The sequence below is a fragment of the Halictus rubicundus genome, chromosome 6 (genome assembly GCF_050948215.1).
Source record: "Halictus rubicundus isolate RS-2024b chromosome 6, iyHalRubi1_principal, whole genome shotgun sequence".
Taxonomy (NCBI): domain Eukaryota; kingdom Metazoa; phylum Arthropoda; class Insecta; order Hymenoptera; family Halictidae; genus Halictus; species Halictus rubicundus.
The window spans coordinates 12,030,261-12,057,602 of record NC_135154.1 but is presented as its reverse complement, the minus strand read 5'-3'; the positions used below and the strand labels follow the sequence as shown (position 1 = coordinate 12,057,602).

Here is a 27,342-nt window from a genome sequence, read left to right as displayed (position 1 = left end):
TCATTAGATGTTTAACATCAAATAGTAAAATTTAACGATAATATTAGCTATCGCAGTTATACCAGCGATATTTGCATTAGCCGCTTACTCTGCGTAATCCATGATAAGCTGTAACCTGCTGGATTATTAAATGGTATTACCAATTGACGCAACATCGATTTCTCGCAGATAGATCGCGGTATTTTAGGCGAAAATAGTCCGCATCGATTAAGTGAAACTGTATTTCTTCTCTTAATAATTTCTATAAGTTGAAAATTACACAACAGTACCAGGTTACTTTTTCCGACGTTCTCATTGTTTTCGGCGTTGCCGATTCACTTGTGTGCATAAATGCATAAAATCTGCAGTCTACTCATAACTCGAAGATAACTTCAAAATACATCTTTGCTTTGGGGTGCATCATTTGGTCAGGAATGACACCGCTTTTTGCATGTGCAATTTCTTCAATTGAACTGCAAAGAGAATACAATACAGTTATGGTTTTTACATTTTGGGGGTTGGCACGTTCAAAGTCCGATGTGGCTGGTAGTAAACTTGAATTTAAAACAAGGTTGCAGGTGATTAATTCCGAGGTGCACAAATTAATACACGCAATATTCTTCTCTAAAACAGCATTGCCTTGATATATATCGCTCTTATGGAGGTCCATGTGCAATATTAATTCCACCATTCGTTAATTTTTATTAAGCACGTTAAATCAAGCGAGTGAGAATCTTTGTGTTTCATCTTCATTAAAACTCGCCAGGCTCGATGTCTGGTCGTACGAGTGAAAATTATGTGTGTTCACCAGGCGATCCATGCTGGTATTAAATTAATCTCTTTGGCAATGCATGCTGGGGATGTGAAGACAGACCCCCAGCCATCATGACACCGACCTGCCTCTGAGCTGATTAGATCTCTAATAACCGACTAGCTCGCAAAGTCGTGTATTGTTACAAAATCGATGTATTGTTACGCATCATTCGAACCGTGCCGGAATATCTGCAGCTCACGAAAAGATTAACTTGAAACACAATCGGTTCAAAGGTTTAATCTTCGTGCCAAGCATGCTCGATTCACTATTCGTTCGTTTTCGCAATTATGCTTGCTCTTGGATCCTGTCATCCCTTTGAGTTTCACGCGAGACAGTTGGAAACGCAGAGTACCACGGAATTCTCTCAGCAGAGTATCTCACTCGTAACTAGACTGCGGATTTTTATGCAAAATCAAAATTGCCTAGATCAATCGCAACGTGTAAGAGTTACATGCACATTTATTTCTTTTCCGAATACTTTTAATTAGTCGAAAATAATAAAGGAGTATTTTCGAATTTTACTGTTTTGCCTTTGTTAATTCCCGGACGAAACTATCCGCGATTCCATGGCATCAGAGTATATTTAGTATAAATAATTGCAAGAATCGTCTATAAATATTGCGAAATAATGATTATTTAATGTAATGCTGCATACCGGGTGATGGTACACAGGATAACATAAAGGAATTCAAAATGTCCGCTATCTTTTAAAGCGTTTCTGCCGAATTACTTTTCCATCAGCGATTCGCATACGTTAAAATTAAATTTCCTTGCCCGATCGAATTGCCCGACTCGCCTTGAAATTCCATTTACAAAAATCCCTCCAGCTACGAGCCTGATCAGCCGCGAAACGATTTCAAACGTACGTGCATATATCAGAGAAATTCGCGGTCTAAGCGCACGAAAATTGCAGCAACCCAGCGCAATGCGTTTTAATAGAACCGCGTTGGAAGTTTTTATCGGTAGATCTTCGCCGGAGAAAGGTTTCACGCGAAATTTAATTTCGATACCAAACTTTTCAATGAAATGAAAACGATATGAAAAATCGTAAAACTTCGAAACTCGTAAAACATATGAAACTTTTGCTGTGAACAATTTTTTTTTTTTATAGAAAAAGTTCAACCACACGACAGCTAAATTGCTTTGATAGCAGGTACACTTTTATCAAGATTCTTTACGAGCCAGCGACCCATCAAGAAAATTGAAATTTTTCGAAAATTTCCTGTTTCTTTAATATCTGCCAGCTGTCGTTGAAGATGCGGTCAAAGGGATGTCATGTGAAAGAGACGTTCTCCGAGGAGTTCACCTTTACAGATTGTTAATTTCGCAGAAAATATTAAAGTTTTCTATTAAACGTATAAACAATTTACTATTCACGTTTCCACAGAATTAAAAAATATTTAAATTACATACCACGAAAAAAAACTCGCTCCGCAAAAGAAATTTTGTTATAATTACACTGTGGATTTTTATGCAAAATAAAAATGGATGCCAAATAGAGATTTCTTTCCTCTTTGAATCATTTTAATAAGTTGACAGTAGTCGATATTTACTAGAAGCGGACATATCTTTACCGTCTATTAATGCAAATTTTTCGTATTTCACTCTGCACAGACGCACAAATATTTTCAATGTATTGTGCGTTTTTACTGTGAGAATTCGAATCAAATCGACACTCGTGATAACACCATTTTCCGTTTTTATTGTTCGTTATGTTTTATTCATTCTACTGTAAGCGATGGCCACGCTCGCGGCGCGTAAAAATGTTTTTCTGTATTTTATACTTCAAGAAAAGTGGCTGGTTTTATGCCCGCCTTGAAAATAAGTTTTTCTTCTTACCGCGCCCCGGTAAAACCGCTATAACTTCGGCGAGAATCATTATTATTTATTCATACGAAAATTCCTCCACGTTCTACAGAGGTCGATAAATAAATCATTCATTGACATTCGAAGAAAGGAAAACACACTTTTCGACCGTTTCAAAACCGTTAAAATACAGAGGTGGACGGTTCTTGTTTATCAACCGGACATTGAAAACGCCCCGCGAATCGTTCAGAACGATTTCATTAAAGCGACCGATGCAATTTTATTAATCGCAATATCAGTCGAATAAAATTTGATTGCATGCGCGCAATTCCTCTTTGTCCGATCAATCGCGTGCACTCCCACAATTTTCCGTTCTCCCCTTCCCGCCGCGTGTGTCGTTTAATGTATTTTCTTCTTTTTTTTCCGTTCCTGTTCTTCCTCGGCAGGAAAACGGTGTTTGATTCGCTGAAAAAAAAATTGTTTCAGAGACGAACACTTTGAACATTTCTAGTTCTCCGCCGCGACCATGGTCAAAAACGTCGGGATCACGTACCGGTGCCGTTCTACATCTCAAAGCGTGCTTCGCGTGCACGCACGTCATCGCGCTGTAACGCGAACCAGAAACGGGTTCAACCGAGAAAAGCGAAATTTCGAGATCTTCTTATTTCAAACACAGCCGGCCCGGCCTGTTCTCTGAATATTGCCGCGTCAGAGGTCAACGCGTTCCTGCAATTCGGGGGAACATGCCAAACACAGTGGGTGCTCAAATTATTAAGGCGACTGTGCTAAACACGCGTACAGTTACTCACAAAATTGAGCGTACGCAAGTTATTATACGAAAGCCATATTTGTTCGATTAACAAAAAAGAAATAATTTTTTCGCTAATAAAATGTTTACATACACCATTTGAGGTCTTAAGAAGTAATTAACATTCGAAAGAACCGGAACTCTTACACATTTTATTCAGTCAAATAAAGAGGCGTTGGCAGAGTTGGGCAGTAATTAATTACATGAGTATTTAATTGCATCTTCAATTACATGAGCAAAAGTGGACTATAATTTCAATAAGAAAACGGTTAAATGGTACAAAACATACAAATTAGTGGTTTGAAAGAACAATTACACTGAAGTAATTGTTAGTCACTATTACTATTACTGTAATCGTGTTAAGTAATTGCAATTACTCAATTACTGTAATTGTCATTGAGGAATTCAATTACAATTACTTCTTGAAGCGAAGTAATTGCAATTACTTGTCATTTAAATCACCTTGTAATTGTAATTTAAGTCTTGGCAATTAAAATTACATTGTAATTGCAGTAATTGGATTACAAGTACCAAAAAAAAATTGAGCAATTGAACGAAAGTCAACCCGGCCGCAATCCCCATCAACAACCTCTTGGGTTAAATACATAGGTATAAATAAATAAATCGGTATCCGATCACTTTTTTTAGTGCCATTTTGGCGTCAAGTAATTACAACCACCAATTACAATTACTTGTAATTGCATAAATAAGATTACAATTACATATAATTGTAATTGGCAATTGCAATTAATTTTGCTCAACCAGTAGTTGTATTTGCGGACCACAATTACAATTACAGTGATCCATCAAGTAATTGCAACTACCAATTACAATTACATGTAATTGTAATTTTCTTCCTGCAATTTCAAATTACAGTAATTGGTAATTGTAATAGTAATTGAAATTACGTTTTGCCCAACTGTGGGTGTGGTACGTAGATGTTATGTTTAATACGAATTATGTTTATTCTCTGGACAGGTCAGACTCTATTGTTTCGAGGATTTCACTTCGAATAAATTCGGGCAGGTTTGTTCGCCGAACACGGAATTCTCGGGGACGGAAGTTCCTCCTTCGTCCTCCTTCTTTCCTAGATCATTGAAAATTCCAGGCGCATCTTACTCGCGGTGCGGACCGGTGCCAATCACATCCTGCCGCGCGATTCACTCGCGCAGATAAATGGATAAATAATTCCGCGGCAACCTTCCGGCCCTTCCGTTTTCGCCGTCCGAAGTCAGTCCTTAAATAAACTGCGCGTACTATCAGCGATCAACGAAGGACATTAATACGCCGGGGTGACGACTTGATTTATTATGAAACTTCGTGTTTGCCTCACTTCGCGTGCGCCGCGCGTTCAAATAAAACCGGCTGATTTATAATCTCCCCGAACGTGGTCGAGTAGGACAGGAAACGAATCTTTCCTCCTCGCCGTTTCTCCTCTCCAGTCAATCTCTACCGCTCGCCTGATCCAACGAATTTCTCACCGGTGACATTCGATCGCCGGTTTTCTATTATTTCTGCAAAAATTCCACTCTTTCGTTCCCATTTTATTCGGTCGCACAGTGTGAGATTTTGCGACCGTACACCAAATGTGTAACAAAACATTATGGCACACCTTTTCTTTTCTTAGTCATTAGTCATTAAGTCTCCAAAGTCTGACTAACCCCGTTTTCACTTCTAAGTGGGCACTATAAACTCTACAGGGTGTCCCAAAAATATTGTACTTCCTTCTGACGGGTGACAACTATATTTTATAATAAAAATCTACAGCTAGTGCAAGAACAAACGCAATATTCTTTTGGCTATTTAGACAATCGATTCTCATTGGATAGAACGTAGTAGTTCAGAAGTAAAATGCACGCTAGTAGAAGTGCACTGAACGTTGCACAGATTAATGCACACGTGCTTCAATGGCACACGAGTGTTTCGCCATTAATCAAATGGAGACTCTTCACGTGCTGACAAAATCAAATCGGACTATTATTTATCGTAGTCGCTATTTCACAGAATGCCCTCGCTTCGATTCACGTCCATCAAATTTCCTCGAAGCGGAAAACAAAAAATCGCCGGCAAATCGAATCACAGGGATATATCAATTTGAAGGAAAAAAATATCCAACGGTTCATATTTTTCGAGCGGGTCAGAGGTGGTACACGGCCCCATCGATTTCGCTTGAAACGCGTTCGTCCGTTCTACATTCGTGAAAAAAAAAAGATAGCACAGGTGCGCTATCATCGCATTCGCAGAGATAGATTGAACGTTGATAAGAACGTAGCATTTAATTGCTGAAGCCGACGTCTATTGCGGCTATCCGTTAATGAGTGAAACACATGAAACACCGCCCGCAAATTCACAGCATATTTTTACGATAGTACAGTACGACCTCCATTATCCGAACCTCCATTACCCTAGTACCCCAACGTGCTTGAAATTTAATTTAAGACGATCAAAATGCGACACTCATGAATAACTCATGTAATGCTGATTATTTTCACTTGTAAAAAATCACACGTGTACTTCAAGTATCAGTAAATATGTGTGCAAAATCTCAATTCAAAAGGTTCAATAGTTTTACAAAAAAACAATTCCCAAAAATTCCTTAACAAAATATCCTGTTGAATTCCTACGAAGGGAATTGTAACCCTTGAGAACTCCTTTAAAAAATGATCGCATTGAGTAAATCAATTTCATCGATGTTGTCTTTTAAGCGCAAGTATAGGTACGCGACATTTACGTCTGACTAGACGATGACTTATACTACTGGATCTGGTCCCCGGGGGACAATAGCCATTTTCGTGCAAAGATTATTTAGATTTCCATTATTTATGTCCTCTTGTGGCCCCTTAATTTAACATTTCTATTTCTCAGTTGCTTTTTCATTTTCCTTTATTTAATTTCCGTTTATTTTCGTAGCATGATTTGTCTAGAAGAGTTTAAATTGAAAATTACTGCTCGTTAATTTTCCATTAAAAAAGTGACATTTCTTTCTGTTTCGGTTCATTGCGCCTAAAAAATTTACGTGAGATGGTTTTCACTCGCTGAAATTTTGCAAATGGACGTTGCAAGCGTGGCGAGTTCAATTATTCGCGTTCAATTTGTTGCCATATTCAAACACTGAAAACGTCATCGTAAACACAGCGGTACGTTTAAAAAACAATTTAAAAAGTTCATATCTCGCACGAAAGCGCAAAATTCGCTGCATTTCATGCGGGCGCACCGCTGCTCGAAAGTTTCGAGTGTGTTATAATTTCAAAAACAAACAAAACGTTCCCGTAAGTAAAGTAACGTTTCATTAAAAATACCATTCCGTGGCATCAACGACAGTAATTAGAATTCAATTAAAAAACGATAATTAAAACGTTCCGTACATCGTGAAACTTTCCTTGATCGTACTTATGCATGGCAAATATTTGACAGCATTTCATATTCTCCGAACTGTACACATATAAAACGGCAAAGTGCGGTATAATTATATTTCTCGCTCTACGCGAAACGTGAAATTAACCTCAAGCTGCGTAAAATTTCATTAAAAGCGTCTTGCACGTTTCATTGCTCAGGCAAAAATATTAGGATCAAAACATTAGACCACTCAGAATTTTAAATAATAATTAATTTCATCAGATATTAAATGTATGTAAATTGCCTTTTCATTGTACAACTTGGGATTATTTTTCCGTTTAAACATTTTTACTTTAATCTACGTCTTATCTATGCAAGAAGGATTACATTCGCTCGATCACTTGTCACTTAGGCTGCGACCAAAGACGTGTCCTCAGTTTTTCGTCTGCTAAAATACGCACAAGTATTTCAGAAAAAAATGAATGATGGTCTGAGAGAGTAGAGGCTTCGAGCTTTAAAATGAGCCCAAATTCATTATTGTACTACTTTGTTTAACGAAATTATCATAGTTTAAATATTGGCAATTTCTCGAGAATCAGAAAAGGAATTTATTTAGTAGAAGCCTTAGTTAGTCTGGCCTTCAGCGACATGTCGTAAATATTGTAATTGAATTAAGTAGTTCTCGAACGATGAATGATGAAGATAGGGGGCACTCAATGACGAAAATTGTCGATCGCTTCGAACGGGGATGACTTGTCAGAACCGGTCGTAATCCTTTCCGATAAGAACCTTGGGATTAACGAAGCCGTCAATGTCCATTCAACATTGTAGTTGGAAACAACAGCTTAATAGATCAGGTTATCAACGGTAGTTAATCATCTCGAAACCTCGTGGCCTATGTAGGGTAACGGGCTCTTGGTACCTCATTGATAGTCACCCCGAACGTACGATGCGAATATTCGATCCTAATTTAATGCGATACATGAATCTGAATTAACTGATAATGCGTACTCGGAAAATTTAACGTTTATTGGTCAAAAGTGAACGATGAAAATGATGTGAAGTGCACGAACATAGGACGCACGTAATTATTTATGCGATAACTATAACTTGACGACTGCTACCCTTTCTGTTCGAAGGAAACTGTTGTAAAATGCAGCGAATCGATTGAAACTTCATTCCATATGTTTTTATGAAAATGAGATACTTCTATTTTCTTGAAAGTAGAACAAAATATTTTTCCTCGCGAAAAATCACTTTTTAAAATGCAGGGTGGTCGACTACAGGCTGGAGAAAATTTAAGGTGTGGTTCTTCAAGACAATATAAAACGAAAATGAAGAATAAAAACGTTGCGATTTCGGCTTCATTGTTTACTTATTATCAATTAAAGATCCGCCTGAAATGCGGCAACCCGTCCAACAGAGGTGTACGTTGCTTACGTCATAAAGGCGCGCGACAGTCACGTATCGAAGTAGGTCGTCGCTGGCACCCAATGGTTAGGCTTTGACGTCACACACAATAGCCAATAATTTTAAACGATAAACGATTCACAGTTGTGTTAGAAATCTTCATCCAAAGTTCCGATGTAAGAAAAGAAATCGATGCGAAAGCATTCTGCAAACAAATCTGTAGGCCACTGTCGTTAAAAGCTAGCTGTGCCAATACTTTTGTTCGTGACTGTACTTCTGTTTGACGTCTTCTCTATCCGGATTGCAATCGAAATACGAATTGAAAGGAAGGGTGGTTTGACGTGAGGGTCCACAAGAAGAATAGCAGAAGGGTGAAAATAGCATTTTTATAGACTCACCAGATATTGAGGAACTTTTCCCGCACCTTTCGCTTCATGCTGTCGCTCTTCCGACGATACTGCAATCTGCGACAAGAATCCGCGTAGATAGGCTCTGGAAGCTGTTTGTAGTAACCTGAAAGCGACAGAGGTCCGGTGATTGAACCCGCAACTTCAGCAATATTTTATCAATCGAGCCTCACTTCTCATGGATCGAGATTTGATTTCAGGGCCAATTTCATTGACAGCGCCCGTCTAGATTGACTGACCAATTAACTTCTCTTCCAATGTACTTTCCAAATTCTACTACTGGACTAACAAAAAATAACTGGTCCAATTGAATTTAGTCTCTCTCTCATATTTTCAATCTTATACGTTTCCTCTGTCTGTGAACCTGAATGACCTTGAGCAATTACAGTCACCGAATTCCTAATGAAAGTAACTACCCTCGTGGGTGTTCGAAAAACAGATGACGTAATTCCATATTTAATAATTGTTGCATTTAGTAAAATAATTGGGAAGACCGCTACCGAGGCAAACGTTGGCAGCAAACGTGTTAACATCAGATTTGGAAGAAATTAATAACATTCACATTTAAGAGAGTATGTTCAGTCCGTCGTTCACAACTAAGAAAGCGAAATGCAGAAGATACTATTCATTCGGTACCAGTCAAAGTATGAAATCTGACCGTGGTATCTCTCGACTAAATAATGCAAAGGAAACTGCGCCTCGGCCGAAAATGTTTTCGCACAATGCAACCTTCCACGAACACATCTTTTTCGCAGCCACGAAACTTCAAGAGATAATGGTACGTTTACACTTCGGCGAGGACGCACAGTATATATGCGTTTGGCTAGAAACCGAAGATAGGAATAGCTGGGACGGTTCCTTGCATGGGCAAATATTTATTCAGCGGTAGGCGTATTCAGCCTGGCCGGTGTTTATCCGCGCGTATATCCATCGTCCCCGTCAGATCGTCCACGGGCAGATTGATTTTCCGACTCGTTCCGAAAGTCCGCGAATTTTGCGAAACGCGCTGAATTAAAAAAAAAAAAAAGGAAAAAAAAACAGCAGGATCGGCTTTCGACGTTCGTCGATCGCGGCAATGTCCTACGATTTCGTTGCCCGAAAAATCGAGGGGAAAAACAAACACGGAAAAATCAGCTTTCGAGATGAAATCCAAAGCCGTTGGAACATGTCCGCCACGGATGATATCTCGATTTTTGGAATCGGGCTGAAATAACAGATCGGCTTATCAGGTTTCACCGTTTTTCTCTCCGACGAAAATTTTTACCATCAATCGTAGCTTGTACGAAGAAAGCGAAATTAACTTCACACGTTTTTATTCAACCTTGTTTAACCGGACGTGTGCCGATTGTCTCCGCTATTTTCGATTTTACGAGAAAGCTGTTCAGACGAAGTTACATTATTTTGAGGGGTGCGTCCAACGACGATGCAGTATTTACGTTCTTTGTTAATATTTTATTTTTCTGATTTAATTAATTACGTTGAGTTCGATTAATCTTTTTCAGAATTAAAATTTCTATGTCAGGTAGTCTAACTCTGCACAGGTTTTTCTTTTCGTCTTTCATAAAATAGAATTAAAAATTCTCGTGTGATTCTTATTAAATGATTAGTAGACGACAAATTGTATAAAAATCTTAGAATTTGAGAATGCAAATCGAGGAAAACAAAATGGAAGTCTGGCAAGTTCTTAAGTGAAACAAAATTACTGACAAGAATGATAAAATAGATATAAACCCCAAGAAGTTGATGCGACTTTACGAAACCTGCGAAAAGAATTTGGATTTGACTCTAGTTTGTTATAATCGAAATAGCAGTCGAGTTGTTGTGTTTGTTCAGATTCGATGCGTGTTTTACTCGATCGTACGACGTCCCTGATAAAATGTTCGGCGCGTAGATGTGGATACTTGGTGGAAAACTTACTCAGCCAATTGAACTGGTCGTTGTGTTCCAAGTTGTTCTTGAAGCTATCGACTTGCCGCTTGAGTTCGCGAAGAGCGAGCGATGGTGACGCGTACAGAGCTTCTTGTTGCTCCCGAAGTTGCCGTTCCAAGGCCGCCACACGTCTCTCGAGAGCCCACAGCACTTCCGCCTCGATCACCCCCGACGAGGCCGGATGCGATCCGACGATCTTCAAGAGAGGAAACACGTTTTACGGATACGTTCGGATCACCGTGTGTACAGGGAGCATGTCGCGAGCTCGGGGAAATAGTAATCGGCAAGTACAGTCTCTGAATTACTTAAGGGCCCGGGATGGTCACGTGACTTTTTATTTAATAATTTCCATTCACAGACTTAAGAACCGTCTTGGTCTTGATCCGACGGGTCTTGAGTCTGTGACTAAACTTGTCACATTTTTTGCTCTGTATTATCGATATTCTGAATTCTGACGCCAGAAACGTGCTTCAAGGTTTTCGCTTTATGTCGCAGAGAATCAAGACAAAATATAGCTCAATTTGTAGCTGGAGATATTTTCCAGTGCGCGCTGCTCTCGATTTTATCCAGAAAACTGATCCAATGGCATAAAAATGCTCGGATTCCACGGCATGCGCATCGTCAATTTTTGGCCTACTTCTAACGCTTATGTTACCAAATATCTGCATAATCTCGGCAGCTCATGACCAGCGCGCGCTAGATTGAACCTTCCTCTTTCGAACGAGCCCTTTACCAGCGACAAAATATTCTTATATAAGGACGAAAACTTGAGGCACGTAACACCATTTTTTGACGGTAATGTAGTCACTCTACCTTATCGCGAATCTACGAAGACCGGGCCCATAGCACTCTGAGTGTCGGGTCTCATAGTGGATCCTATAGTAATGTTACACATTCGAACGAAATTTCGAAGTTCAAATTTTACATTTTGCAGCATTATTTATTGCAAGCAATTCCATATTAAATACCTTCAAGAATGTGCACAATACACAGTTCTAGTAAATCCAAAACCGAACAGAAAATAATTTTAAATGGTCGATGGAACTTTTGTTACACTTCATGATAAATGTTACAAATATTTTATTGCATTACAAAAATCGCCTAAGGTCGCCTGGAACAAGCTTTTCCCCATTTGTTTTTAAACAGTGTGTAGCTTATGGCTATTCAAGTACTTTTTGCTTTTACTTGCTTTTTCAACAGAAATTTGATTTAATTGTCAATATCGCACTACTTACAAGGAACATCACTCAACTGTCAATCACCGATTTTGACGAAACTTTGCACATTTATAGTTTAGCCACAAAATATTTGAGAAGTTTCTTTTTTTATCGACAGAGAAGTAGGCTTGTAAAATATTTTTTGTCGGTCTATCCTTAAGAAGTACTAAAAAGAGAGAATAACGAAGCTGGAAAAGAATTTAGGGGCATACCTTACGAAATATACTCTACATGATGTCAGCCTGTTTCAATACACTTCCGTAGGAGGTAAATAAGTGATTGCGCAAGTCTTTGGGGACTAGTTATGTGGGTAGTACGTGCGTTTATATTGAAACATGCTTCTCGACATCATTGCCACAAATTTTCCGACGTTGTTATAATATCTTCGTAGACTTTATTCTTTAAGTGAACAATATAATATTTTATTATACAGATTGCTCCATTATAACCTGTAGATGCAATTATCGTCACAATAGCTCGGCATTCGAAACATACTTCAACCACAATTTATTGTGTTGCGAGGTACAACAATAAAAAAAGAAAAATAGAAAAGCTCAATTTTAATGTGACAGTATAGTGCAAGGAGTTTAAATCTGATATATAAAAACCCAATTTTTATTGAAATTTATTTTTATGTAAATTTGATTACATATAAAATAAAGATTCTTGAGCAATATTTTCATTAAAAGATCCAATTTTTTTTTTTTTTTTTTTTTTTGTTGATACAACTTCAGATAAGTTTATTATCGAAGCCAAGTATACTTCACTTCGGTACTCTGAAACTTTCTTAATTGTGTTTCTTTACGCCATTATTCTCGGATAACAGTTTTATGTAGGATTTAATTTTTAAACGTTTCATTGAAACGAACTTTTGCAGAAGTATTTCCAGCTTGCCGAGTCTTGTGCAAAATAAATTAAGCTACGCTGTACTAAAGTTATTTAATCGATGTCAAGTAGTTTTTACAATAATTTCTTTGACACGAAGTCGTATTTTTCAATGTGAATATACTTTCCCAATTAATTTCACCTTTCTTGCAATCTCATTTTCCGACGTATTACAATACCGGTGCATTTTATACCTAATGACTAGGCTGCGGATTTAATGGAATTATGGAACGAATTTGAAGGTGAAATGTAAAACAATGGACGAATTTTAAAAATTCAAGAATGTCAATATACCATTCCCAACTTATTAAAACTATTCAAAAACGAAAGAAATTGATGTTTGTCTCGTGTTTCTTGCAAATTTTACAAGAAATTCTTATTTTGCACAAAGATCTGCAATCTAGTAATATAATTACTTCGGAAATTAAAAAAAAATTGTTAAAAATAATTTAAAAACTTAAGTAACTGAAATAAATAGATTAGCAAAGATTTGTTATCGGTGTAACGTGAAACACGAAACTCCATCGAGATTTTCTAAAAAAAAAAAAAGAAAATAGGGAAAGCACGATTTCTGGATCATTACCTCGAGAACATAGGGTGCTTCCGGCGTGTTCCCCGGCAAATTACTTGAAATGTTTAAGAGCTTGTCCCCCTTGCAAAGCTTCAGGATGTCCAGAGGACCAGCCTCTGCCGCATTTCTAAAGAGTTCTGTAACAAAAACATTTTTTACATAAATACACAAATATAAAATATTTAAGAAATATTAAAAAATGAACCGTAGAACGTTTTTGGAAAATGTCCTAATACTCTTCGAAGGGAACGGACAGCTAAAGTTTTGTAAAACAATAGCTAACATACTATTACTATGATTAGCAGTAACTCGCAGAACGTATTACAAATGCCTTTGCAGCAGTGCCAACGGAGTGCAAAGAATTAATAATAATATTCGTATTTTCTGTATACTCGGATACAATAAAATATATTTACAACGCTAAGATACAGCGACATCGTACACAATTCATTATTTTAATTTTATTACTTTATTGACAGTAAAGTGAAATCTGTAACTTGTTTGACGAAAATATTGTGTTATTTTATTCTTTAATTCTATCTTTATCTCGTCAAATGTCATGTGCTAGTACACACTCCACATTTATTATTGATTGCAAAAGTAACCCGATCACGTTGAAAATCATCCTGGATCGTTGTCAAAGACTCAGTTTCTAAATTTCCCATATTTCAGTAGTATAGCGTAACAATGGTCGTACATACGAGAGACGCACGCTCTTGTTTTCTTGTAAACAACGTGAAATGTTGACACGTGTCAAGTGTCGTTACCAGCTGATTTTATGAAGGTACAATTGTTATATATTATTCATTAATTACTCTGAACGAATTTAAGAATATCAATGTACTACTTGTGAAAAATTGTGAAGTTGTTATTAATTGGTTATAAACTGCAGTACGTAATATCGGAAAAATCGATTATAAATTGATGTAGCAACGACTTTGTCATTGTATTGACATTTAGTTTTATGGTTACATCAAATAAATATTAATTATTAATTGGCCATACAACGTTTACTGTCATCCCCATTCACACTACTTTCGGATCATTAAAATTGTATCATGCTTCTATAAATAAAGTATCATTTAGCGCGTCGAGTAAACAATGTTTTCCGAAAACATTTCATATGCGTTGACAAAGTGAAAATATTCAGAAAATAATGCGAGTAATTATAAATTACAATTCATCTATATTTGTATAAATGATACGTTGTAATTGTATCCCTGAGAAAGAATACATTCTGAGAAAAAATGTGCAGGTGAAGCTTCGAGAATGGAGAAGCCATACCCATACCCAACAGTTTTTTAAAGAAGAGAACAAAAATGTATAAATTGCGATAATGAAAATGTTAAGATTGTGAAAACAGAATGAAATCAAATAATTTACAAACACACGCATGTCTCGATTTTACGCATCGAAATCGCATGGACTATTCGGGTGAAAAATTATTAAATATAAAAATTTGTTCTACGGTGCTTCGTAAAGCTGGTAGAGCGTTTAGTTTCTCTTTTAGCACACGTTGTAGCATCCGCGCTGTAGCGTAGACGGTCGCAAAGTTTCGGAAGCGTTTGTGGCGCCTATCGTGTTGGACGTGTGATTCATTTGTTACGTAATGGGCGTATACAAAATGAGGCTCGCGCCATAACAAACGACGCATCACGTTGAAAATCAACGAGGAAGCGTTCACCCGATATCTGCCAGCCGAATACATTATTTAAATGTCGCTGCGCTGTATCCTTTCTGTTATATCGAGCGTAACGCGCGAGAACAGCATTTTATAAGTGCATGTTTTATTCATAATCGAAATAGACTGTCCAGTTACGTGCAACTCCGGTTAACGCGTGTATTATGCCGGCGAAATTACTGTCACGCGGGGACACAATGCCGAAACGACAGTCATAACGTTCGTTTCCCTTCGCTTTCAGTGGATGACTAAATGATTTAGCGCGACGAATCCCTGGAACCCCCGTACAATATGCGACGTGGAATTTAAAATAACCAGAAGAGGACTGTGTACCTCGCGCTTCCCCTTCCGCCTGGGAGTGTAATCTTCCGAACTGTCTGCAAACTGTCAAACGATCCGGACCCAAAAACATATTCTACTTGCAGCGACTCACAAAAGTATTCGTACACTTTTCAAGAGAGAATACCGTTTTCAACCATTCTTTACACACTCCGGTACACTCGTCCAATAACAAGTAAATCGAAACTTGCTCTTCGGAAGGTTAAACTTCACCTTGGAGACCCAGAAGTTTTTAACTTTTTTAAATGTGATCCTGTAGATTTTGACGAGAAAATGCCAAAAATCCAAACATTGATGTTAGGAATTCCCTGGTTCAGAAGTAATGCGAAGACTCCTCGATACAGGTGAGAACAGGTCCCCGCTGAACGAATTGATTCCATTGAATGATGATCGGGAGACTAAACTCTATAAATTGAACGTTGAACAAACATAATGAACTAACAACGTGGATTAAGAACAACCGCATAAATCTCGGTCCGATGGAAATAAAATTACCATTTAACAACCGAGCCACGCAAGCTATCCCATTTGGAGGGTAACGCAACTTGGTGGAGCGTTGATGAATGCCGCGTGTAGACGGGGAGCGGAAAATATTCTTGGCGCTATATTATAGAGGATTAACACGTTCCTCAATGAGTAATGGTAGCGCGAACGCGGCCGCTCTGGCAACAATTAATCATCAGTTCGTAGATGCACGGTATAATGTAGATTTATACCCGCAATAAACCGATACATGTTACTACGCCCGAGCTGCAAATAATAAACGAGAAATTAGTGAACACTGCAGGTAACTAAATAATAGTTGCAGCTGTCGTGAACGCGATCATCCTCCCGCGTTTACTCACGGAGCTGCTCCAGCATCGTGAAAATTATCAAATCGTAGGAAAGGGTCAGTTTATATTAAGACTGACGCTGTCGGAACAATATTCTGCTTGCTATGACGCTCATCTTTTGTTTCCTGTATAATTAATTTTGCATTACCACGCAGCAGCAGTACACAAATGTTATACAGTCTGTTATAATTAGACTGCGGATTTTATTTTAAATGGGTAGGTGTAATTTCGAACAGTAGAAAGAATATCAATACTATTTTGAACTCGATAAAACCACCGAAGAGAAAAATACATTCCTATGTGTCTATTTGACACGTAAATTTTGTCTTGACACTAGCGCAAACAATTCTCATTTTGCACAAAGACCCGCAGTCTAGTTATCATAACGATCCTGAAGCTTGAACAAATGTTCATACATTTATCTATGCTTGTCGCCGCAAGTGCAATTTCACGTTGCATCCGTTCGAAATCACGGTGCGGAATTCTTTTCCTCGTGCGTATTTTCATGTCGGCCCCGCAGTAGCAACTTGAATAATATATTAATTATCGATTCGACGCGACGGAATGTCGGCTGTGATTCTCCGTTGCATCAAGAAGATTCATGATTCCGTGTGAAAAATGAGCTTTTCCCGCGGACGTCATACAAGGACCATTTATAAAATTCAGCTGTTGCTTTTTCATTTTTCCGCGCGTCCAACAGTTTTTGCGCTGGTGCATTTACGATGAGACGGGACGCGCGTAGGTAAAGCGGGGCCGCGAGGCGGTTTTAATTAAATTTCCTTTGCTTGATTTCGAGACCGAACGCGCGCGCTCGTTCCTGGAATAAACAATTTTACGTTACGGAATATATGTGTGTGCACACAGTTTATTCCGTTGCTGTATATCCACCATCGATCTGTGAACGATGGGGGACGACTGCGCGAACAGATTCCTTCTTCGACACGCCCCTCCTCTCAATTTGTTCTCCGGCAAACATAAAATAAAATATAGGAAACTCTGCTCTTTTGTTGGGAAAATCCTCCGGTGACCTGTTTCGCCGGCTGAAAACCGAATTGAAATCGAAGAAAAGCGGATTGACGGAGGGGCGGAAAATTCGCGGAAAAACATTTTCAGTCGCATTTTTTCCCACCTCGCCCCGTCGCGCGTTAATTTAGAAAATTACGTAGCGGATGCGCGTCACAGCCGTCTTTCATTAATACAAATCTACGTGACCCGCCGATAGAAATCACGAACGAGCGCGCAATTTTTCCTTGGGAGGAAACGTGCGCGCGGATCGCATAAAACCGCCACGAATTTTTATTCGATAGATATACAAATTTTCTGTTCCACAGCGAAAATAAATGAAAGTTACGCGAATCTTAATGCGTGCTATCTCCTTGTCCGGGGCGTGCAACTCTGAACACTCTTATCTGATATTTCCGAGCGTGTGAAAATATCATGCTGTGAAAACTTGTCCGGGGCAGAAAAATCGGTTATTTTTAACGGCGCCATTTCTCTATGACATTTATTCTGAACCTGGTTTTCTAATAAAATTCCCCGCGACAATGATTTTCTATTTTTACCACGTAAGGGAAAACTTTGATTCGACGGGACGCAACGGAACAAGTTCCGAGACAATAATTGCATCAACGGGTTAATTACAACCCTTCGAGCGTCTCTGTCGCTGGGACCCCTACCGCGCCACTGCGTCAGAGGACACGGTGATGCTTATTCACCGCAAAACTTTCCGAGCGAGAAGAAGAACGATCGCCGCGCGCCGCCGCGCCGCGCCGCGCCGCTCGCAATAAAAGATTATTTCCCGCCGTCAATAATACGACGTTCAAATTACTAAATCAAATATTAGCGCACCGATCGGCCGCCGTTCGAATTGCCTACGAAAGGGGTTCCGCTGAGTTACGCCAATTTCGAATAGCGGGAAAAAAACCAGGAGAGAGAGAGAGAGACCCGTGCAAATGCGTGGAGAACAATGGGGTCTTGAATTAGAATCGGGGACGTGAGCGGAGGTCAAAAGGTGCAGGCCGTGGTTTACAAGCTATAAAATTCGAACGCGGCGTGCGCGATCGTTTGCCGAGTAAACTTTTTTAATTGACTCGAGGGTTGGTAACGGGTCGACGAGGCCTCGCGGGAACCAATCGAAGTGCTTTTCTGTTACTGTTAGTTGTTTACGATCTCCCACAAAACCGTAGCGTACCTATGACTTTAGTGAATATAGCGGCGAATAGAGCAGGGATTTTTATGGAAAAACAAAGGTTTGTGGATCGATTTCACGGAACAGGAACTCGGATGGCGGGCCATTCTCACAATTTCTATTGCTTTGTTTATCAATATTTTTAAAGATATTTTTATACCACGGAAATAGCTTTCTATTGTACCCCAGTTTGCTACGAATGAGACAGAACATTCCTGTTTTGCATAAAGATCAGCTGTCTAGCTATTAGCTGTGCTATACCCTGTAGGCTACCCTTCTAAGTACCTATTTAGATCATTCATGACCCACCGATATGTCATCCGTATTCGGTCGAGGCGCACAATTGGGGACTACACGTCACCTGAATTCTGGTGACATGGAGGTGACAACGTGTTAATAATCGCGGGATGGCTCTGCCAACTCGAACTAAACTTCGATATACAATCGATCAGGAACGTATTTGCACACTACGTTTTCTGGATATAAAGGAAGTCGCGTATCAATGCAATCACGCTGTTCAATGGTTCGTCATGCACAAAAATAATAGGCTCAATTACTGTATTTTATCAAATGCAATCAAGGGTAATAAAGAAACATCTACCTACTTGACATTTATGATAAAAAATGTAAAACACTGGTTATATTAAACAGATCCAATAAGATAATGAAACGAAGAACAAAATTCTAGTAACAACGCCTAAGACGTCAATCTACTGGAACAACAATTATCCTACAGTAGTTAAGGGTTAATCGTGCGCTACTGCACTGGCAACGGACGCAAAACAAATTGTCCCTTTCAGAGTAGACCGTCCCTAAAGCACAGAACGTTTCGGGAACAAGGGTTCCCGTGCACGTCCTCCAACAATGTCAGTACAGAGATCTCTGTTCGCAGAGTTGTCGACAACGTGCTCCCCAACATGGCTGCGCAGGAGCCAATGCGAAGCACGGTAGTCGTCGGTGATTCACCTAAAACGGGGTTAAATTGCCGTAAAACGGTGAGCGCTTTCGGTCCGGCCACAGGTCACACCCGTTGGGTACCACTTCGGCCACTTCGATATTACAGGGTGTCCCCTGTACCCTCTATACCTGCTGTACTCTCTTTGATCACCCGCTCCCCCCAACCCCGGGGCAAAGTACCCCTCCCACTCCCGATCGCCCCCACCCACCCCCCACAAATCCTCCCACCGATTCCCTCGGTCTCTCCCACGCCCCCAGCCGAGTTGATAGGTGTCGTGGTCGTACCGAAAGTAAAGTTAGCCGGTTGGAGAAATCAAAGTGGTCTTGTTCCTACCTTCTATCGTTATCGTTCGTCCGCTTACACGAGAGCCGTGAACACGTGAGGTTCGCGTAAGCGAGAAGAGAGAGGAGCAGTGTGTCTTGGCGGCTGTGGGTTTTACGGGCGACGGACGCGCGACGTGTTCGTCGTCCTGGCTCACACGACGACGCGACGCGCGGCTCCGTACGAAACGAAACGAACGTGGTGGCACATATACAGAGAGCCGAAAGAAGGGGGAGAGGCTATCTTCCGACCATCCATTGGCTCTAATAGGATAATGAAACGTGAATCATGGATGTACGGCGGACGATTATATTTTTATTGTGACCCACGCTCAATTTATTCATTATTTTGTTGAGGCCAATATCATTGGTACGAGGTGTAGGAAGCCATTGCTGGTCGGAAAGCATCGCTCGAGAGTTCCTACGGGATACGAACCCGTACTATTATTATTTTTGATTGCGCGTCCCTCGAATTAGAAAATCAACCTCCGTACACGGTGTCTCGCTCGTCGCGTTCGAAACTGTCGCGTTGCTATTCGGAAAACCGTCTCGAATCGAAGTCGCTCCGTGTCGAGGGTGACGTCTTCGAATGGTCGTCGGTATAGTGCGGACCTTTGTGCGAAATAAAAATTCTCGCAAGAAATAGAAGCCACTTGGAAGTGTCTTTCTTTCTTCAATGATTTTAGCAGCTGTTCACTTCTCTTCGGCTCGCTACTGTTCTCCTAAATTATTTCAAACTTGTTCTGTATCAAAGAGGATGTCTTACGATGGCCATCAGGTTTGTTTAGGTGCGGTCGTTTTCCAGATCTCAAGGTGACCTTTGGCTTCTCGAATTGAACTTTGTAGGATCATACGGACCACGGAATGACAAAAAACCTTTGGTATTTTAAAGAATGAATATATTTAACAACAAAGAAACAAAAGACAAGGTATAAACAAGAGATATTAGAAAGACGCCTCGAAGCGCGCTTCTCCACGTTCTCGTCTCGTATGATGCTACAACTGTATGTTTTCATTCCTTGATCAATTCGTCGATCTGAGTATGTTGGTGTTTCAAGGTCGATCAAGGTCATTCATCGCTATTCGAATTTTACCTTCGTTGATCGTCGTTAACATGTTGTTCGTCGATATGAGCGTGACGCGAAATCAAAATTAATGATGATTAATTACCACAGATTTGCAAGAAAAATCACCCTGTATATCGAGAATTGGTGGCGTTGCGGGCAGAGACACACATACACTCGCACACGCGTCAATTATATTTTATTTCTTGACTCGCGGTGGAAATGTTTTACGCGACGGACAGTTACACGTTTCGCGTGCAGCCGGAAAATCAATAACTGCAACAAAGTTAATCGATTTCGAGTTACACGATACGACTATTTTCAGCAGTCACCGAGGGATTCGTTACGGGGAAACCGATGCCTTGCCAATAGTCCGTCCCTCTGCGGCCTTCTCCCTGCGAAAAATGAAGTAACCGGCGCAGTCTATCTCGCGGGAGGGCCATTTCGAGTCCATCGGAATGTCCCGGAAACGGCCGTTCGACCACCGTCAATTTCGGTCCGCTCGATTTCCGCTCGGAATCGCCGCCTCGTGGAAAGTTCGTTCGGTCTCGCCCGGCTCGGTGTTACGGAAAAATCGGCGCTGATTGCGCGCCACGGAAACTTACGCAGGACCGATTTTATTTTCGGCACGGACGCGTCCTTCGCGCGCGCGCGGAATTTCCACCGAGCCTGGTCGAAGAAATACAGCGGACCAAAAATTTCTGTTAAGAACGCTACTGTTTCCAATGGAACGTGTTAACGGGGTATTCCGGTTTTTCATTTCGAATGAAATCGATTTTCCCTTTTTTGCAGTTGACGAATTCCGGCCTCAATCTGCTATAATAAATCCAAGTATGAAAAATATAATTATCCGGTTAAAGCCGTCCCGTAGAGACAGAATATGAGCGATAACTACTACAAATATTTGTTCCAATTTGGTAAAAACAGCACCGAGTTGTTTGCTTTCGATGCATGCACGTTTTTGAGCATAAGCTGCGAACACACGAATATGATCGTAGAACACTCGTGTAATTTTTTTCTCATGTTTCTCATCCTGTTGTTCAGCGCAAGCGTAAAATTTACAACAAACACTTCAAACATTGGTTAATAACATATGAGTGAAAATAGCAAGCGTAATTGAACACGAAGGTACTGGAATAATTTCATTTGTAAACTTTCGTAGGGAAAACATACATGTTCAACCAACAGATTGAAAAGAGCGTGATATTTTAAATAAACGGAACTCTCAATATTGCGTTACATGCAGTATTTACAATATATTATTTTAGCTACAATATTTTACATTTTTAATAGAATTTTATTTTACGAAAAGGAAAATAGGACATAAGGGAGGAGTTGTGTTAATTATTTTTAAAAGTTGTTATATTCTAAATAGTGTTGGAATATTAATTTCTTCTACAGGTACATATGTAGGTATATGTAGATATTTCATTTGGTGAATGTGGAAAATACGAATTATTATTATTTACAATAAAAAGAACCCGAAGGAAACACAGCTAGGTGAAATCGAATCTCTTTTATGTAATTCTCGAAGGATCCTATATTCGGAAAAAAGTTGTGTGACAGGTCATTCTGGTTTTTTGGAAAGATAGAAAGACTGTGTTCAATCTTGCTACTGTCGACACGTATTGAAGGCCCGGGGTCGAAGTAAGGGATGTTCGCGGAACGCTCGGATTGATTTGCAGGCGGGGTTACACGAAGCTGAACCTCACCTCCCTAATCGATACATTTGTACCTGAATTGTTGGTTCATTGCACCAGGTAGGCCCATAAACACACGGGCAACGCGAACGGTGCACTTCAATTGAACGAACGTCACATCGTCCCACTACTGTTAAAGACAAACAGATTTTCGAATTCACGCGACCTTAAGGTCACAAGGGGTTCTAGCAATTTCGATTAGGATGTAACATGTAGACTGCAAGATAAAAATTCTTTGCATTAACTGCGAAACATAGGAATCAAATGGGAATTTATTTCTCTTTTCGGTGGTTTTATTCATTTGGATTTACCGCTTCTAATTGTAATTCGGCGAAAGTATAAACTATTATAAGCTACCTGGTGTGAAATAATGACGAAGATCAAGTTGAAATTCATCTGCGAACAATTCCGGAACAGCATTGTTTCACCAAGATTCGTTTCATTCTACGCGCAATTGTACAAACTCCGGATGCTCAAATTGAATATACCTGCAAGGTCATAATCGGATAAGCGATGGCAATTGAAATTCTTTAAGTGTCTTCCAGAACAGAATAGAAGTTTACACCGCTAATTATGCAGCATTATCCGTGTTACGTGCACGTGGCTCGCGGAGAGCAGCACAGAAATCCCAAGATCGTGCAAGCTGAGATGCACTTGAGTTCTAATTTCATGGAAATTCCTATCTTCATAATGTAGGTACATATTTTAATGGTATGTATTTCGTGGAGAAAACATTGTAATTTACAAATTCTCTCATTAAAATAGCAATGATGTTCTACCGCGAATTTCTGTTTAATATTTTTGTTCAATTGTTACTTACGAATTACAAATTAATATTTTTGTACTGCTCATGCGTAAAGAGTAAAAACGCAGAGATAAACTTAACAAGAAAGGTGATGACGGAGAATTACGTGAATTTGAATAATTTCACAAATTTTTGCAAATTCGAACGAAGTATCTGCAATAAAATAGGGTACTCGCAAAAATTTAAATTCGAGTGCACGAAAGTTAAAACTACAATCTTTCAAATTAATGCCCGGGAAATGTACGATTTTTTTACGTGAAGTTACAGTCACAGGCAGCTTTTCCGGTGAAAATGTAATCAACCTTTAATTTTGTAGAGTAGTTTATTTCCAGTGTGATCACAAGTTCTCGATTTTAATTACATTTCCGTTCAATAGAAACATACTAATTAATTTAATTTCATCAGTTCGTGTACATATTATAATCTATTAAAGAGTAAATGATTTAGATATAAATTTATAGTTGCCACAGATCAATTTGGACCCATCAATTTTGATTGGCTCGAAATGACTTTTGGCCAAATAGTTCAATTGACCATATAATTAGTTGCTTCGTGTTCAAAATTAACCTTTGGCATAAAGAATTAAGGTAAATGGTCTCTATTTGCAGTTTTTTCACATTATTTTCACATTACTGAAAACTATAAATAAACAATCCAACATCTTTTCATATAAATTTTATATTGTACTTTTTTACATAAAATCATAGGGTCAGAAGTTTTCGTCTACGATATCTCGTGCCGTTGTTAGCAAAATAGTTTTGGGGGGGGGGCAAACTTGTGTAAAAAATGTTTTGTTTAACGCAGCACATAAAAAAATACCTTGTGGCTGGAAGTGTGGAGGCGACGAGGTTCTGTTGCATCGGAAAAGTATAGAAAAAAAAAGTAACGGAACGCTCAAGTATGTGTTTTAATAGGTAGGTGAAATTGCTTGTTAATATTCAATGACAGTAGCATGTTGTTTGTAGCATGATGTTTTAGGTGCCACAATAATTTAGCGGTCTGGTAATTACTGTGAAATCGATACCACGATATTGGCCGGGCAATTATCAATTTGTACGAGTGACACAACGAAACTGGCGACCATATGTATAATTAACGATTCGTCAGCCTGAATTAATTATGGGGCATCATAAAATTGTGGTATCATGCGATATTGGAATGATAAGCGACACGCAAGAAGCTAATAAGGAAAATAAAATTATCCGTATTGTTATCGTAGATTTAAATGCGCGTATTGTTGACTGTATGGTTTCAAATTACTATATTGCTTGTTAATTGTACACAGGATACGTGGCTAATTACGATCGGTCGATATTTCCCGTCAGTTCATTATGGTAATCCTGTTTATTGATAACGTACTCCACAGAGATACGAGACTATGTAGATAATTATCACTGCGAGGAGAAATATTATTCAATTCTGTAACAGCTTTTAACAACACGATCAGTCTGATAAAGCAAAGTAAAAATAATGTCACTAATAGATCGACGTGCGTTTTCAAGGGGCTAAAGGGTACAGCCAGATAAGATGGACAAAAATGCACCCGAACCAAATGAAATGGCCATAGTATCGTAGTTACGGAGTAAAGTGGAAAAACTTAGTTTTTGGGCCATTTTTAGTAGTATGCAAAAATTCAGAAAAAAAATTGAAAAGATGTCAAACATCCAGATACATATATTATAATTCATTCAGATTTTTATCTTGAAAATCTTGGTTGTGAAAACTCAGAAACCTAAAAAAATCGCATGGATGTTTAAGAGCGACGTCATTGAGACTTCTACAGTATGGGTGTGTAATGACAAGTATTGTTCGATCATATTTTCCGTGAAATCGACGGTACGAAGGAAGTTAATCACGAGGCAATATTTGAAATCGCGGATCCAATTCCGCCGAGAATAGCCGGACGAAAATTTTCGGTTAACCACACGGACATAATCACTTGCAGAGTAATCGAGAGACCCGAAGATACTTTCGGGTTTTCGGCACCGGTTCCGGCTCGGTGTTCCCCGGAGAGGAAATTCCGCGATGCTGGCTGGCCAATAAGGGTCAATTTAGCCTGCAAACGGTATCGATTCGCGGCGGGGCACCGTCGGCATGTTTTTTTTTTTCTTTTTCTTGCGGCTCGGCTCGGCGACCGGCCTTGTTAAAAAGCTTTCTAATTAAGTAGAAGAGAAGAATGTACCGGCGACACGCTTCGCTCGCGAAACGGTCGTACCGCTGCGGGGGTGCCACGGTTGCGAAAGGGGTTGGGAAACCGACGAACGACGAGTTTATTACGCTGAGAGGATCGAAAGTTTTGCGACAAAACGGAAGGAGGTGTTCCTTGGATCGTCCCTACACACAGGTTCGTCGAGGCAAGTCCGGCAAAGTCATTGGAAAAAGAAAAACATTTCAAACTCCAGGGAAATGTCGGTACACAGTTTGTACAAATGTAGTGAACAGTACAGTCAGCGATAAAATGATAGGACAACCTCTGTGTTTCTCATATGATATCGAAGAAAATGTACGGGCTGTTACAAAATTATATGTCGCGACCGCCATAAGCGCGATTCTACACCTCTGGATAGGTGGAGATCTGTTTAAAAAATGGACCGGAAAATTGACCACCCTTTTTTCGAGGTCAAACATTTCTTTTATTCCACCCTATAGTCGCTTTCTAAGAGGACGATTGACTCGAGACACATGGTTGCAATAAAACAACTTTGACCTTGAGGTTCCTAGGTTAAGGTCAATTTTAGGGTCCAGTTTTTTGACACCGATCCAGAATCACGCTATAGTGGTCAGGACATATAATGTTGAAACACCCTGTACAAGTAACGGCGTTTCGATCTCTACTGATTAAAAATTACCATGATCATATGGCGTTCTATTTTTTTGTCCCTGAGTCTATGTATGGCTTCCATTCGCGTGCTCATGGGTCTACTCGAAAGAATTCCGGATTTATCCCGACGGCCGTACGAAAGAGCCGCGAAACGAAAAACGATTACCATCTGCCTAAGACACTTTTATCAGGATGGAAATGAGATCGCAATTAGGCGGAGCCTCCGTGGAATTGAATGGAGAAACCAGGGAAAAGGTGAAAGGCATTTCGACTTGGATCTGCGAAGCCCGAAGGCCGATGTTCGTTAAGTAATTGTCAGTTTTGAAATCGTTCGCTTGCACACGGGCTAACAGTATCTCTTTTCTGCAGAAAAATGAATTACAAATTGCGTTATCGGTTTATTTCTGTCCGAACGGATTTTTGTATTTCGGTTGTGTAGGCCGTTTTATTGGTTTACCATTTCCACCGTAATCCCTCGTTATCGAACGACAGCCGGCTGCACGCGTTTCGGTGTCAATTGTGTATATTCTGTGAATCCCTTAATAATTCCCCAGTCTAGAAACGTCAGAAATCAGCATTGCGATCGACGTACTAATTTTTTGAGCAGGTCATTTTTTGCCACTTTCACGGTTTTTCTTTATATATTTATTTTTGCATTCCGGTTGTGTTGGCCGTTTTATTGGTTTGCCATTTCCACCGTAATCCCTCGTTATCGAACAACAGCCGGCTGCACGCGTTTCGGTGTGACTATTCTGTGAATCCCTTAATAATTCCTCAGTCTGGAAACGTCAGAAATCAGCATTGCGATTTACGTACTAATTTTTTAAGCGGTCATTTTTTGCCACTTTCATGGTTTTTTTTTTATATTGCACAAAGTCTTTTGTCGGTCACTGTAACATATCCTCTCGCTTAATGTTGTGCCGTAGGTTGCCCCGTCTTAAATCGCTAATAGCTTCATCAGCCAATGAAGTAGACGGTACCTGTCATAAATCAGAGATGCGACGCGCTTTTCGTTGCCCCTCCCCTTCCCCACGCCTTTGACAAGGCGTGAAAAATTAGTCGGAAATTTTTCGGCTGTCTGCATTCGACGTCGGCAATCTTGGAATTTTTCAAGACGTGAAGAATGTATTGATTAACGACAGTCGACAAGTCGCGCATCTTCAGAACGCGCGCGCGGAACGCAGGCACGAGAAAAAGTGTAAGCATGTTTTCCTCCCGGACCCCTTTCGCGATTGGCTGACGTGCGTTCGCGAACCGGCGAAGTGGAACCAAAAAGGGAATTGCGAAGTGGAACGCAACAAAGAAGAAATGGCGAATTCGTATTTCTCCGCTGGCACAGTATGCTTCTCGCATCGTGGATCCAAGAAGCGTTTGAGCGGTAATTGGGAAGAATTGTCTATATTTAAACTTAACGACAATTTGCTAGAATCCGTTTTATTGTTCGCGACGCTTTTGCAATGTTCCGAATCCC

At 39.7% G+C, this 27,342-nt stretch overlaps 1 protein-coding gene across 2 annotated transcripts in view; it reads right to left on the bottom strand.

The window, feature by feature from the left end:
- Positions 1-27,342, bottom strand: part of Pde9 (phosphodiesterase 9) — a 133,833-nt gene that overhangs the window by 11,186 nt on the left and 95,305 nt on the right. For both annotated transcript variants that reach the window (XM_076789913.1, XM_076789914.1), the window contains exons 6-8: positions 13,175-13,299; positions 10,478-10,685; positions 8,552-8,666 (exon numbers count right to left, since the gene is read on the bottom strand). In XM_076789913.1, coding sequence (XP_076646028.1) covers positions 8,552-8,666; positions 10,478-10,685; positions 13,175-13,299 — 448 coding nt within the window. The remainder of the gene's footprint in view (positions 1-8,551; positions 8,667-10,477; positions 10,686-13,174; positions 13,300-27,342) is intronic.